This window comes from Homalodisca vitripennis, chromosome 5 (genome assembly GCF_021130785.1).
Source record: "Homalodisca vitripennis isolate AUS2020 chromosome 5, UT_GWSS_2.1, whole genome shotgun sequence".
In the NCBI taxonomy this organism is placed as follows: Eukaryota; Metazoa; Arthropoda; class Insecta; order Hemiptera; family Cicadellidae; genus Homalodisca; species Homalodisca vitripennis.
The window spans coordinates 34,132,997-34,147,443 of NC_060211.1; the positions used below are offsets into that span (position 1 = coordinate 34,132,997).

Consider the following 14,447-nt stretch of genomic DNA (forward strand, 5'->3'; position numbering starts at 1 on the left):
TTCTCCTTCACCACTTTACTTTCTGCTTTCGTGAGCAGTTGTAGAAGATGTTGGTATATTGAAAAGTAAAACAAAGTTCACTTATAATGCACCACTATTCACAAGTAATAATCTTATTAGTTCATTATAGTTTTACAAAACGATTTTCTTGTCACTAAATCAAACAACCAAACGGGTGAATCAAGAACAAAACTAACAGATGTCAAGCAGCAACAGTTGCCACTCGCAGTGCTGCCAGTCACAAAACTTGAATATACCACCATTCCTAATGACTTTATAAAGTATATTACTATATAAACACCAGTGGTGGTTAAGAGATTGATAAAATATATACCACTGCAGTGAATTTATAAATTTTTTTAAATAAGTTCAGTTTACTGAAATGGCATATATTATACACAATTTTAACCAGAAAGAAACATAGATTAATAAAACAAAATAAAATTAAAATAGTTATTGTTTACATTTTTGAGATACACAACCCCAAAGAACTCAACATTTATAAGCTGAAAAATGGTAGTAGGAAAGAAAATACTCGTATATGAAAATAACTGATGAGCCAATACTGAGCCAGTATAATTCACATGAGATACTCACAAGTGAGATATGTGCCCCCCTACCTCCTGAAGCTCTGGTGATCTTCTAGTCCAACTTCTGAAATTTCTATATCTTTATATTATCATTTAAATTCTCTTGGCTTCCTGATGACGATTCATTGTGAGAGTTGAACTTCTTGTTTTAATCAATAAAGTCATCATAATTTTATTATAAAGTTGTGTATTCAGAACTCTCTGAACTGTTTTACTTTGGTCATTTATACAGTAACTTATAAGGAGGGAATTTAAAATTTAAACTGCTGTTATGGTACCGTAAATCCATACAGAATCTATGTTGAAAACCATTTAAGGGAAGAAGTGGTTAAATTCCATTTGTAAATATTGTTAAGGCATTAATGTAATAGAATATCCCACATCTCATACATAATTACGGAACACTATATCATGCCAGGACAATAAATAATGAAGGCAAGAACTTCTGAGACGAAACACCTGGAACTGAGACTATCTTGTGGAACTAGTTCTGAGCCCAGAACTTTCTATTCGGAATGATTCCAGTTCCAGAACAGCCTGGCATGTCTTGTTACACTATTTAAGTCACATATAATGATTATAAATATATAAAGAGTCTGGTTCTTTTTAATTTGTATAACTGAGAATGGATAGAAAAAAGAGACAAGGTACTATAAGAATAACACTAAATGTTTATTTCTAAAACATTACAAAAATTTTCAAACATTTATTACAAAATATATACAACACAATAGTTCTGCCTAATACAGCTTTATTAAAAACAGTAGGAATAGTATTTGCATGAAGCATGCTTTGTTCAGCTATTAAAAAAATAAAACTGCTACAACTAACAACACAAACAATACAAAAAATGATGGAAATATTCTAACTTTGTGTCCAGCATCAGTCAACAAATATACCGTACACTCTGAACCTAAACTAGATATTGAACGTGTACACTTAGATACATTCGAATTTGTTGGTAGTCTTTTATTATCACCGTGGGTTATATTATAAGCATTTAACACCCAATTCAAAAAGTTATTTTTAGTATTCTAATTATTAAACAATTTTTAAATGGTATTCATTATCTAAATTAGGTTCGAGGTAACGTACACAATGATGTTTTGCAGTAATTACTCTTAAAAACGAACATATCCATATTACTTCAAATCTTCATCGAAAAGTCTTCCAGTTTCGATTTGGTCCATCAGTTACAAAATGCTTTCACATTTCCTTTTATTTTACATTAAAACTATCTTCACATTTATTACTGAAGGTTTTCAATACTTATTTTACAACTTACTTCTCTGCTATTTTACATATCTACACCTATTTGTAGATGCTTGCAGAACTGACCAGTATGGATAAATTGGGTAGAAACAGCTGCCATCGCATGTTTTCATCCTGTTACAATATATTGAAACTGAAGCCAGTGTATTGGTGTGATGTAAGAATACAACATTTTTTTAAATATTTCATTAAGCCAAAATTAGTTCACGCAATTTCAGTAGCTATAGCCAACTAATTATGGTCTTTAATGAGCTCCCCACCCAACTGATAAGCATCTTTTGTTAAGAAAGAGTATAGCGATACTTAGTATTACGGTACCTATTTATAGAAGTAGTTATTGCATTGAAAAACTCAGTTTGAATAAATATAGAATTGTTCTTAAACTTACCCTTCATTTGGAAATGACAAGCTACTTTAGTAAGCACAGCCAACTTTGAAAGTAATAAATAAGCATTTTTAAATATAGATCTGTAAATTTTACATTTGCAGTATGCATCTTTAAAACTAGTGACATATTCATTGATAAAACATTATTTTCTTTAGCTGATCAACCATCATAGTCTAATCAAAAAATCTGGGTGTTTTAAAGTTACACTGAAGAAGCTAAAATGTTCTCTGATATTACTGACAAAGGATGTGCTTCCAGTTTGCTATGACAGACTAGGCCATATTAGCCTTACAGGTAACATCTCACAGAATTACATCAACATCAACATTGACCCTAGCAGGTGATAATTCTAGTTGCCGTTCTGAAATAACGCAGCCTTCTCCTTGAAAGCTATCCTTCGCTGGGCCTTCTCCTCCTCCTGTCTTCGCCTCTCCTCCTGTTCTTGTTTGATCTCGTCCTCAAACTTGCTGCCTCTGCGGAGTTCTTCGATCTAAACAGACAAAAGAGTATTACCAAATTTGATAAGGATACATATTCTCATTAAACTGTACATGCATGTATTAATGTCTGGTTTTAGTTACTTTAAGTAAAAATAAAAGGAATATAAATTATCCATAGTATAGTAATTATTGGATTAACCTACAAGATTTTTTTATTATTTCTTGTTTGTTATCACTGAACAAGCTTACAGTGTTCTTTCCTGTGCAGGATTTTCAGCTTCTCCTTAATTCCTATATTTACATTGAAAATTATGATTTATTATTAAGTACTGTAGCTGTTTCCCGCAGCTTCGCACACTTTTCGTAAGCTTCGCCCGTGTATGTGCACTTGTGGTTCAAGTGAATTATATTTCCAACACCGATGTTGAGTTTTCCTTGTTGTCACAATTAAGAAAACCAGAGTAAATTTATAGCCATTGTACACATACATTTACATTATTATGAAGAGATCTAACACTCAAGCTATAAGTTCAACCAGAAATTTATTTTAAAGATAAATAACATTATAACTTTGTGCCTTCAAATATTGTTTGGCTATTTAATATACGTAACTGTCCCATAATTGCACTTTATAGTGTGCAGGCGCTTTGGAAACTTTGATCTTTTGCAATACCGCGCTACCTGGTGGTAAGTTGTATCAATGGGCATAGCATAAACCTTCTAAGTAGAAAAATACATATAGATACAAATTTTCATAATGGTCGGTCAAACAGTTTACAATTCTATAAAAGACATATAGACAAACATTCACATCTATATATATATACAGGGTGTCCAAAAAGTCCCGGGTCGGTTAAATATTTTTCAAAATATTTAAAATAGAGCTACAAAACCTTAAACAAAGTTACTGGACATAAAAATCTATTTTATCACATATCCAGTGATCCGCTACTTCCTCAGGGGGGCGGCCCGCTAGGAGTCAGAAGAAAATCTTAAATGTAAGCATAGGTTGATATGCATATCAAATAAAAGGTCTTTATTAATAGAGTATAGAGCTGCAAAACTCGACCTCAAACGGATAACCGAGTCAAAAATGACAGCCGTTCAAAGATGGCTAGAGTTTGCAACTTAGGTTAATGTAACAAAATACACTGATGAGCTTTTTGATTTTAACTTTACTAACATTAAAAAATGGACATGAGGTGTTTCTTGAGGTGTTTGAGGGTCATTTGAATGATTCAATTATAAACAGTTTTGGGTTAGTAAAGTTACGAGTTGGCCTCTCGTATAAAGCTAAATATTATGGTTGTGGGGGTGGATAGTTAGTCTTTATTTTCAATACATTTTATTTTAAGTTCTTTTGAATATTGATTAAAGGTCCCATCTTTTATCATTCAATTCATATCTGCAATTCCTTCTAAATTAATACAAAAAGTAGATAGATATAGTAGGTGTCAAAAAAGGTGTGGAATTAATGCCAATTAAAATGAATTTGAATTTTGAAAATTACTTTTACAACACTATAATATAATTTACGAATGTATTATTTAATTACTGATTTTTGGGATACCTATTTTAATTGTGTTTGTATGTAGAACAGGATAATACACGCACCTTTGCTTCAAAGAAATTCTTGGCGCCACCGACCCCCACCTCCTCCACGGAGATTTCAGTGAGTTGTGCCAGTTTGCTGAGTCCACTCTCCTCCACCAGCTCTCCTGCCTTCGCTTTGCGGAATATCAGCAGGAACTGTACAACAAATTGCGTTCCATTACTTGACATAATTGTGTACCATCAACAACAATTTCAATCTGTTGAACCAGTTTCAGGTCCATCTGTTGTTTCAGGTTCTAAAACAGATTGCTGTAGTTCACATTGCTTGTTGGAAAATCTGTAGAAAAGATCAATATAAAAGTATAATACTGCTAATGACCCAAGTACAATTTGGTTTGTATAGACTCAAGATTTCTAATTAAATAAACTACAGTAAGGTCAATAAAGTATACCACAGAGAAAGAAATGTTCACTTTGAGCGTATTTACTTGAATGGTGACCAATAACCAATAAATAAAACATCTTAGTTTAGGATATAAGTGTGCTTGGGGTTTGTACCAATGTGATACGAGGATCACTAAACGTGTAAATGAAGTCTATGGCTTTGAATAAGGTTAATTATAAACTAGGATCATCTCACATTTAAATAAAAGTTCTCGGGAACGTACCAAGGCATGTAGGAGCACTTCAAAATTAAATATGGAATCTGGTATTTAGCATGCCTAGGAATGATCTAATAGGATTACTATACATAAATTCAACTGATTAGAACGAGGTTTACTTAAATATCAGAATTACGGGATCTATAAAAAGAACCTGACCCTATCAGGTTGATCTTAAATTTGGCGTTTTTTATCAGAAATTTCAACATCATTAAAAGATTATTCTACAATTCAATAGTGAGTTAAGGTTGATTAATTCATGTAAATTTATTACAACAGGTATCCCTGTTGTATTATAATTTAGTCTACATGTTGACCAACCTGCCATAAAATAAAATAATTCACAAGATATGTTTTTATGCTAAAATTAACTTAACTGTTTACCACTGAAACTGAACCAATAATCAACAATTCTGAAAGGCATTTTACATGTACTGATTATAGAATTTCTGTCATTTACTTAAATTCCAAAATAATGCAATGTAACATGCAACACAATGCAAACAATGCAACAATAACGATCTACACCAGTAGCTTATATAACAGAAAAACTAACATACCACCGTGTTACCTCGTGTTAATAAGCAAACAACTAAGGCCTTACCACTTTACTCTGTGATGATGATAATAATGAGGTTGTTATCGTGCTTTTAATTAAGTTCCATTTCCAAGCAATGCTTTGCGCCGAGAACGCTTCTCTTAATTACCATTTGAAAGCTAAACTAGTTTTTCTGAAACTGTTTTTAGACTCGGCGCAACAACACAATATCAGCCTCTCCGTCCCACCAAAACTGTACTGGAATAGCATACTTCTTTTACAAAAGCAAAGTATTATTTACAAGAAATAAAAGTTCTTGTTAACCAAATCGTGGGTAATATTTATCTGTACTTAATTATGAGGCAATTAATCCTAAGACTTGGGCTAAGTTGTGTTCATTCACTACAATGTTTCTTCACGACCGCTTAGTTTTGGACAGATTAGAAATTATTGCGAAAAAGTATGTTAAGTGTCGTTAGAAAGGTTTTAAAAAGTTTACTGATACAATGGAACTGATCCGGTTAGCGGCGCATTTATCATTTATCATTTTGTATAAGCATAAACAGTGTATACAATATTAAATTTATTACTGTTATTATTAATTATGTTATTATTATTATTATTAATGTGTACAAAAGAGACTTTTTCGGTTGTAAACAACACCTATGGTTTGTTTTGAAATAGTCTATCAAATTTAAAAGAGATTTAAAGTGCCATTTTGAGGTATTTTTGGATGTTCAAAATTATTTTCCCGGATTATTTGGGATCGAATTATAGGAGTTTTAGTTAAAACGGAAAATATAGGTTTATCGGTTCAACCGTTATACATCGCGGACGGGTGGTATGCCTGATTTGTTCATGGTGGCATGTGTGGTGCTTATGTGATAAGTGGAAAGATAAACAAGTCATTGAGGCAGGCTTTGTCTCATAGTATAAAATGTAGGCCAAAAATCGTCTTCTCATCGTATACGTTCACTTGGCGCGGAGTCTGGTCGTCTCAGAGAAAGTTTTAATTAAGTTGGGTCTATTATCATAGCCGATTGCTTGGGCAATTTAATACAAGGATTCTCTCAGGCAACTATGCCAACTTCAATAAATTGAATAACATGATCACTGGAGAGGCTGTGCAGGTCCAGATGATCCATCCACCCTTCCTTCAACTGGGGGATATTGTAAAGAGTAAAGATATTGTAAATCTATCCCAACGACATCTTAGTCGATTAAACTAAATGTGTTTAAGGTGAAACGGTTCAAAACCATTTACAAACTCTTAATGGCCTCCTCTGGAATCGAACCCGTGACATCTTGCTTAGGAAGGCGCAGCCTTACCTCTACGTCAAGGCGAAGGTCAACGTATCTGTAGATTTGAACACCCTACTATTATTCCTGTTCTTCTCGTCCATATCATTTGTACTCTTTGTTTTCACTTTATATTTCTGGGAATATATAATGATAATGGTCTTCGTCGGGGTGCAAATGAGCTATCAGCGAAGTCGTGTTCAAAAATTAAATAATATTAAAAAAGTAAATTTTCTTTGAAAAAAAAAAAGACAATTAAAAGACTGAAAGGCTAAGAGCCATACTCCTTGTTTGTATAAAGTAACTAACTATGTTTACCATTCCAGTCAAATGAATTACCTGAATAGAGGCCTGAAACGTCAGCTGATTAGAGGAACATTGTTGACGTGACAACGTCTTAAATTAGGTTGCGGCTCGGAGTCACTCATGAAAAAGTGTAACGCCCGGTAACGCTACGATGCCCGTCCAGTGGGTCCGCCGCACGGGATCCGCACGGGATAAAGCAGATAACTATGTTTATTCGTGAAAATGTGGAGTGCTTAGATTCGTCATTTACAACAACTACAACAATAAAGGTAAATAATTGTACACTGATATTTCATTATCGTAAACTATGATTGATTGATTAATTGTTAGATTGACACAAAAGTTGAGAAACTGAGTTTATAGGTTATGTCATACTATTGACAAATGTTGATAGTGTTAAGTAAATTATTAGTTTAAATCACTCTGCAATCAATCGTAATTCAGTCGATTGAGAAGAAACAGCGCGTATTGCTAGTCAAACATTTAAAATAACAAATTATAACCTCTAACCTGTCATAACAGTGCGACCAAACAAACGAACTAAACCGACCAATCACCACGCGCGAAGTTAGAATTTAACTGTGTTTAGCAAGAATTTCAAATTCCAATTTTAGTAAATGTTTTATTCAACTTTACCATTTACAATAACAAATTTTAATTAATTTCAAATTATGTACAATGTTTTAGTAAACAAAATATATTTCTATAGTTAAAATTTGTGCAATTCTTATTTTCATTCAATTCCTTGTTCCTATTGTGCAATTTAATAATATTCATATCAATAAATATTCTACCGAGAAAAAGACGTTGTCACGTAAAATCTTCGCCCGTAAAACCGACTTTACAGGCAACCATATTTTTTTTTTTTTAAGCTTTTACCTTTTTTATTTTTTACCAAACAAAAAACAAACACAATGTAGCCGATGTTTTGACATTGCTGAGATTATATAAATCACTATCTTGAGCTTTTGATGCTATGTTTAAAACTGTCTGGTTGTATAATATTTACAATTATATTTTATCAAAGCAAAATTAAATTTATTGTTTAAAATAATTTTGTCGTATTTATCTTTTTTGTATAAAATAATTGATAAGCTGGGTTGAAATGCACTATGGGCCGAGACGATAAATCAGGCGGTTTTTCCTATTGGTCTATTAACATTGCCAGAGGTCACGTGACATAATCGGCATAGCGTCCTCGGTAAAACGGCCGGCCAGTGTAGTGGGTCAGAGTCTTCCAGAATGTACTCGTGAGCGGTATCTCTCGGAAAGGTGCGAGCGTTGTCTAGATTTGCCCCTTTGTAAAACCCTTTAGATTTGTGGAGTTTAGTTTGACAGATGCATTTCTTTCTACCACGACTTGTGAAGTGATAGTGGCATCGCCAACCGCACATTCCCCCTGGACACCGAGCCGACCCCATGGGAGCCCCGACGGAGGATACGATGTCTCAGCCATCCCATGCCGCGTGTGTGTGAGAGGAGGAAAATCCCTTAACCCCTTTTTTGGAAATTGTTTATATTTTCAATCATCTGTACCTCTTTCAATTTTTAACAGAGCCCGGACCTATTGTATTTAATTTAGGCATACTCACAATTTCTCAATTTCGTCCAAAGACAGGTAGGCTACTCTTAGAATAACTATGGGTTATTGATGTTTCAAGTTTGAAACTTTATATAATCATAAATAAAGCGTACGTCATACAAAATTTGTTTTTAAAATGGACATCTGAACTATTAAACAAATTACTTCATATTTTGTTATCATACCGGTTAAAAGAACAGAATATATTAGGGCCTATAATTTGACTACTGGAGAGCTCAAAAACTCCAATGCGGCAATAATGAACTTTGATTCCGTTATGCAACTTACTTCTCTGAAGCTAATCCTGTTGTCATCATCTTCATCGACTTCCTTGATCATGGCCTTCAGTCCTAGGTGGGTCTGGGGTGCTCCTAGCTTCTCCATCATCCTCTTCAGCTCCTGTAGATCCAGATATCCATCTCTGCCTTCATCGTACCTGCATACAGACAGTAACAGTAGAGAACATGAATTATAAAATCTTAATAAATTATTCAAAAATCATAACTGGCGTTGTTTAAAGATATTTTAACTGTAAATAATTCAAGAATCTTTGAATTCAAATTATATAAACATAAGTATAACAACTGACTGTTTAAGGCATTTAATTTCAAAGCAAGTAATCCATCCAATTTCAATGGAATAGTAAAATGACTTTTTTCTATGTTAGGAAAAAACTTAACTTTTTCAGTCATGAAGCATGCTTTGGAAGTAGCAGGATCTTCACTACACTTACTATGATTTGACATACACCAAACAATGTTTTTTACATTTAAGATTTTAATTTTAAACTGTTTCGAACTGTTTTACTGGAGGAATAGTATAAAGTTCTTGGCATTTTTGAATGTCTATATTTAAACGCAAGTAATGGTAAATTAGGCAACATTATTTTTAAATTCTAGTAAATTAATGTATCGTAAAGTAAAGTATTTTTCAATAATATTGTAATAGTTTAAATTAATGTTTTGCATTTTTTAATATAATTTAGTAGCCAGATTCTAAACCATAAACAAGTAAATACGGTTAACCTATCAAACTAAAGTAACCTGTACTAATAAAACCTGCAATATTTGTTTATCAGACGTGTACCAACATTGCGGCGTCATTATTGAAGGAGGCCTACACGGAATTATCTAAAAGAAAAGTAGTGATGTGATAAGTCATGTCACGACTAGGTGAACGTACTAGGATAGTGAAGGAAACTGGATTTTCCGGGCATGTGTCATTGTTCAGTGATATAAAACATCAGTAACACATCTCACTGAAGCTAACGTACATTTTTGTTTATGTACGTTCAAACAAAAACAATCAAAATCAAACTTCACACAAAAAATCACTCACTTTACTCAGTAAATTCTAGGGCTATATTGAAAAATGTTGATTTTCATATTTTTTCATTATGTAACACATGCAATATACCTTTTTTAAATGTATTATTGACGATGGGTAATTTGAAGGCAGAACACAGGCTTCAAGACATTTTCCATCGTTACGTGTAACAAAATAGAACACTATGTTACAGTATTTGAATTTTCCTCTTCATTAAGTGTCAAAAAAACGACAAGCAAGCCCAAATCGGTAAAATTTGGTAAGTTTAGCGCCATATACTGATTTGTACTAGTTCAACCTGGTTTTACGTTTTTTCATGGCTTAAGAAGAAGACAGTATGTGATTAAGAAATATTTAAAACAACTTATGACGCACATAAATCACTGCGTCTTTTCGATGTGATTAAATTAAAATAACTTTAAATTAAAACTAAAAATTCAGTACCGACACAGAAAGAATATTTCGCTAATAAAAATAGCAGTGGGAAGCTCGCCACAGAAAGGAAGCTGCCAGCTCATTCAGGAGTGAAATTACTCACCACTCTACGTTAATACAAATGGTAAAGTTTAATTACTACGACCTTTTTTCTAGTGACTTTCAAGGATACTATCCTACATAGATACATTTATTTGTTTGATAAACAGATGAACCTGACGGGCAAATAATCATATATGTTACAATTAGTTTGTTTCTAATTTTTCATGAATATTTGCCATTACTTGACGTGCCGCACAGTGGACTCATTGGTATTGCCAAAATTTCACTTCTTTTGCAATACTGTAAATCGGAAAAAGATAGCAGTTTTTGCAAAAAAAAAAAAAAAAAAAAAAAAAAGAAAACAGCTGTTAAAGTTGTGCAATCGTTTATATATATATATATATATATATATATATATATATATATATATATATATATATAAACGATTTTTTTACTATATATATATATATAATATATATAATATATTTAAATATAAAAATGGTTTATTTTTATATATAATATATAAAAATAATCCAAAAGACTCTTAATTTTTTTTTTATTACAACAAGCCTTTGTGCATGTATAATTCCATTAATTTTTATAAACTTTTTGGTTAAATCCCCATTTTTTATGATAGAAAATCTGTTGATCATCCTAAAAGAAGTGGTAGGCATTTGAAGACGCATTTAAACGATTGTAATAAATAAGATGCAAAGTAAAATCTTTTGAAGGTATTAAACCTTTTATAATTTTTACTCGAAAAATGGCTGGAGATAGTGACATATTTTTATTTATAGGGACACATTATTTTCTTAAATCATGTTAAGTCAAATAATATAAAGAAAATTCCTTAATACATAAATGGAAAAAAACAGTCATACACACATGCCATGCGTAGTCGCCCCATCTAGTAAAGCCCCACACTGGTCCCATAATGAGTTCACATCTTCCAAACTTTCCTTACTGTGGAACTAAAAAGTTCTAAACAATTGCAAAGTATCATTCTTTATTATTATAATAATATTCGATCCAGTCGTGATATAATTTAAGATGTCCGAATGCCAAATACATTTTAATTTAAAATAAAAGTTTTTTGTATGTTTATTAGATGTTCCATGCATTGTTTTCTTTCTGTTTTCTTGTTATGTAAATATGATATAACAAATTGTACAAATATATAAAAGTATGTGTTGATAGGTGTAAAGTATATATAATTTATTTTGGCAAATTATCAAAATTACTACCGTATAACGACACAATTTATTTAGAAAATCAGAAGATGTTAAAATATGTTTAGCTTCACTTTGATATTTGTAAATAATATATGTATTTATACGTATTTTCTTAGATTTTCCACTCAGATAGTTTCGGCTAGTGGGGATAAAAACTGCATTGTAAATAAATGGTTATTCTTGAATTAAAAGTTGAATTGATTTCCCTTTTCACAGTAAATCTTTCATTATGTTCATTCTCGAGGAAGCAAGGCTCGATGAATCGCATCGCACTATGGAATGAACATTGACCTGTCCACTGACATTGCACCAGCTGTGCTCTTAATTAATTGTTGCAACAATGTAATCAACAATCCAAACAGAGTAACAGACGAGAAACACCTGTTTAAAAAGTGTCAGCTTTCAATTACCACCCGTTATGATGATCGATCAAAGGGGTAATTGAAAATACAAACTAATTAACGACTATCTTCTATCAAAGGAGCCGCTTTTTACTCTGGATATCTCACAAGTTCTAACTCGGTATGAAGTGTTTTATTCATAAATTTATTAAAGATATCCATAATTATCGTATTTATATTATTATGTAAATACGATAATTAATTATGGATAATGGCCTATTGGCCGAGGTTAATTTTAAAATGCCTAACACCTAGTATTTGTTTGTAATGCCCGATGTAAAAATAGACAGATAATTCAAATATAGAAATTTTACAATAAAAAACACATTTTTTGTAATACTAGTAATTACAGGTGAAGTTGAAAACAATTCAGAGCGGTTATTGTTACTTTTATCACAAAGAACAATGAAAGTATGAAACCTTTTACTCTAATACTTTTAGTCCTTGATTTTCACGAAATACACCTGTTAATAAAACTTAAATACATCCTAATTCTTTTAATTTGTTCCCATATTAACCAACACATTTTTGCGATTTAGGTGACAAAATACATCAAATATAATTATTTAGTTGAAACTATAGAATTGTGACCTAACTTACATCACAAGAGTTAAAAAATCTCACACAGTTAACATCTGCGACTAAATATTTAATGTTAGAAGGTGGAATAGATTCAAGGTCATTGGAACGTTTGATTGTTTTATGTTCGTTAGTGTTTTTATATTTTTTCAACTCTGAGGGTTACTCTTATTTGACATGCATTTAAATATATGTGCACCTTATTTAAACCATAATAAACAACACCTATGTAATTTTGTAAAAAAAAAGGAAATACAAATCCATGCATCAGACAAATTGTGACATTCATCTATTTAAAGGTATATCACTTTCATATCGCAATGAACATTAAAAACTTTGATCAATCGACTGATTGTATAACGAGATTAATAACAAACTAAGGCAGTGGTAGGGTGGGATCCGGCGTATTTGGGTTAGAGGGACAACGTCACGTCGATTGAGCAGCAGCAGTAGCAGTGTGTCTGTTGCCTAGCAACGCGGACTGACCTTGGCTAATCGATTGTTGTTTCAGCTTCCACTACGGAGTTACCTAATATTCAGAATGATACAATCGTCACCCCTCATTTCACAGCCAAACCAGGTGCAGTCTCGAGTTGTTCGCAAACGCTGTGATAGACTCAGCAGAGTGGACAAGCAATCCGGACTGACCTTGGCTAATCGATTGTTGTTTCAACTTCCACTACGGAGTTACCTAATATATTCAGGATGACACAATCGTCACCCCTCATTTCACAGCCAAACCAGGTGCAGTCTCGAGTTGTTCGCAAACGCTGTGATAGACTCAGCAGAGTGGACAAGCAATCCGGACTGACCTTGGCTAATCGATTGTTGTTTCAACTTCCACTACGGAGTTACCTAATATATTCAGGATGACACAATCGTCACCCCTCATTTCACAGTCAAGCCAGGTGCAGTCTCGAGTTGTTGGCAAACACTGTGATTGACTCAGCAGAGTGGACAAGCAATCCAGATTGACCTTGGTTAATCGATTGTTGTTTCAACTTCCACTACGGAGTTACCTAATATTCAGGATGATACAATCGTCACCCCTCATTTCACAGCCAAACCAGGTGCAGTCTCGAGTTGTTCGCAAACGCTGTGATAGACTCAGCAGAGTGGACAAGCAATCCGGACTGACCTTGGCTAATCGATTGTTGTTTCAGCTTCCACTACGGAGTTACCTAATATATTCAGGATGACACAATCGTCACCCCTGATTTCACAGTCAAGCCAGGTGCAGTCTCGAGTTGTTGGCAAACGCTGTGATTGACTCAGCAGAGTCGACAAGCAATCCAGATTGACCTTGGTTAATCGATTGTTGTTTCAACTTCCACTACGGAGTTACCTAATATATTCAGGATGACACAATCGTCACCCCTCATTTCACAGCCAAACCAGGTGCAGTTTCGAGTTGTTCGCAAACGCTGTGATAGACTCAGCAGAGTGGACAAGCAATCCGGACTGACCTTGGCTAATCGATTGTTGTTTCAACTTCCACTACGGAGTTACCTAATATTCAGGATGATACAATCGTCACCCCTCATTTCACAGCCAAACCAGGTTGCAGTCTCGAGTTGTTCGCAAACACTGTGATAGACTCAGCAGAGTGGACAAGCAATCCGGACTGACCTTGGCTAATCGATTGTTGTTTCAACTTCCACTAAGGAGTTACCCTAATATATTCAGGATGACACAATCGTCACCCCTCATTTCACAGTCAGGCCAGGTGCAGTCTCGAGTTGTGGGGAAACACGTGTAAATAGGCCAAGCAGCAGCAGTGGAAAAGTGAAGCGTAAAATAT

At 33.4% G+C, this 14,447-nt stretch overlaps 1 protein-coding gene across 1 annotated transcript in view; it reads right to left on the minus strand.

Annotated features, from left to right (window-relative positions):
• Nucleotides 1-1,241: 1,241 nt before the first annotated feature.
• LOC124361971 (EF-hand domain-containing protein D2 homolog) overlaps nucleotides 1,242-14,447 on the minus strand; it is a 43,872-nt gene continuing 30,666 nt past the window's right edge. The window contains exons 2-4 of the mRNA XM_046816080.1: nucleotides 8,920-9,067; nucleotides 4,305-4,439; nucleotides 1,242-2,740 (exon numbers count right to left, since the gene is read on the minus strand). Of these exons, the coding sequence (XP_046672036.1) occupies nucleotides 2,600-2,740; nucleotides 4,305-4,439; nucleotides 8,920-9,067 (424 nt within the window). The 3' untranslated portion in view covers nucleotides 1,242-2,599. The remainder of the gene's footprint in view (nucleotides 2,741-4,304; nucleotides 4,440-8,919; nucleotides 9,068-14,447) is intronic.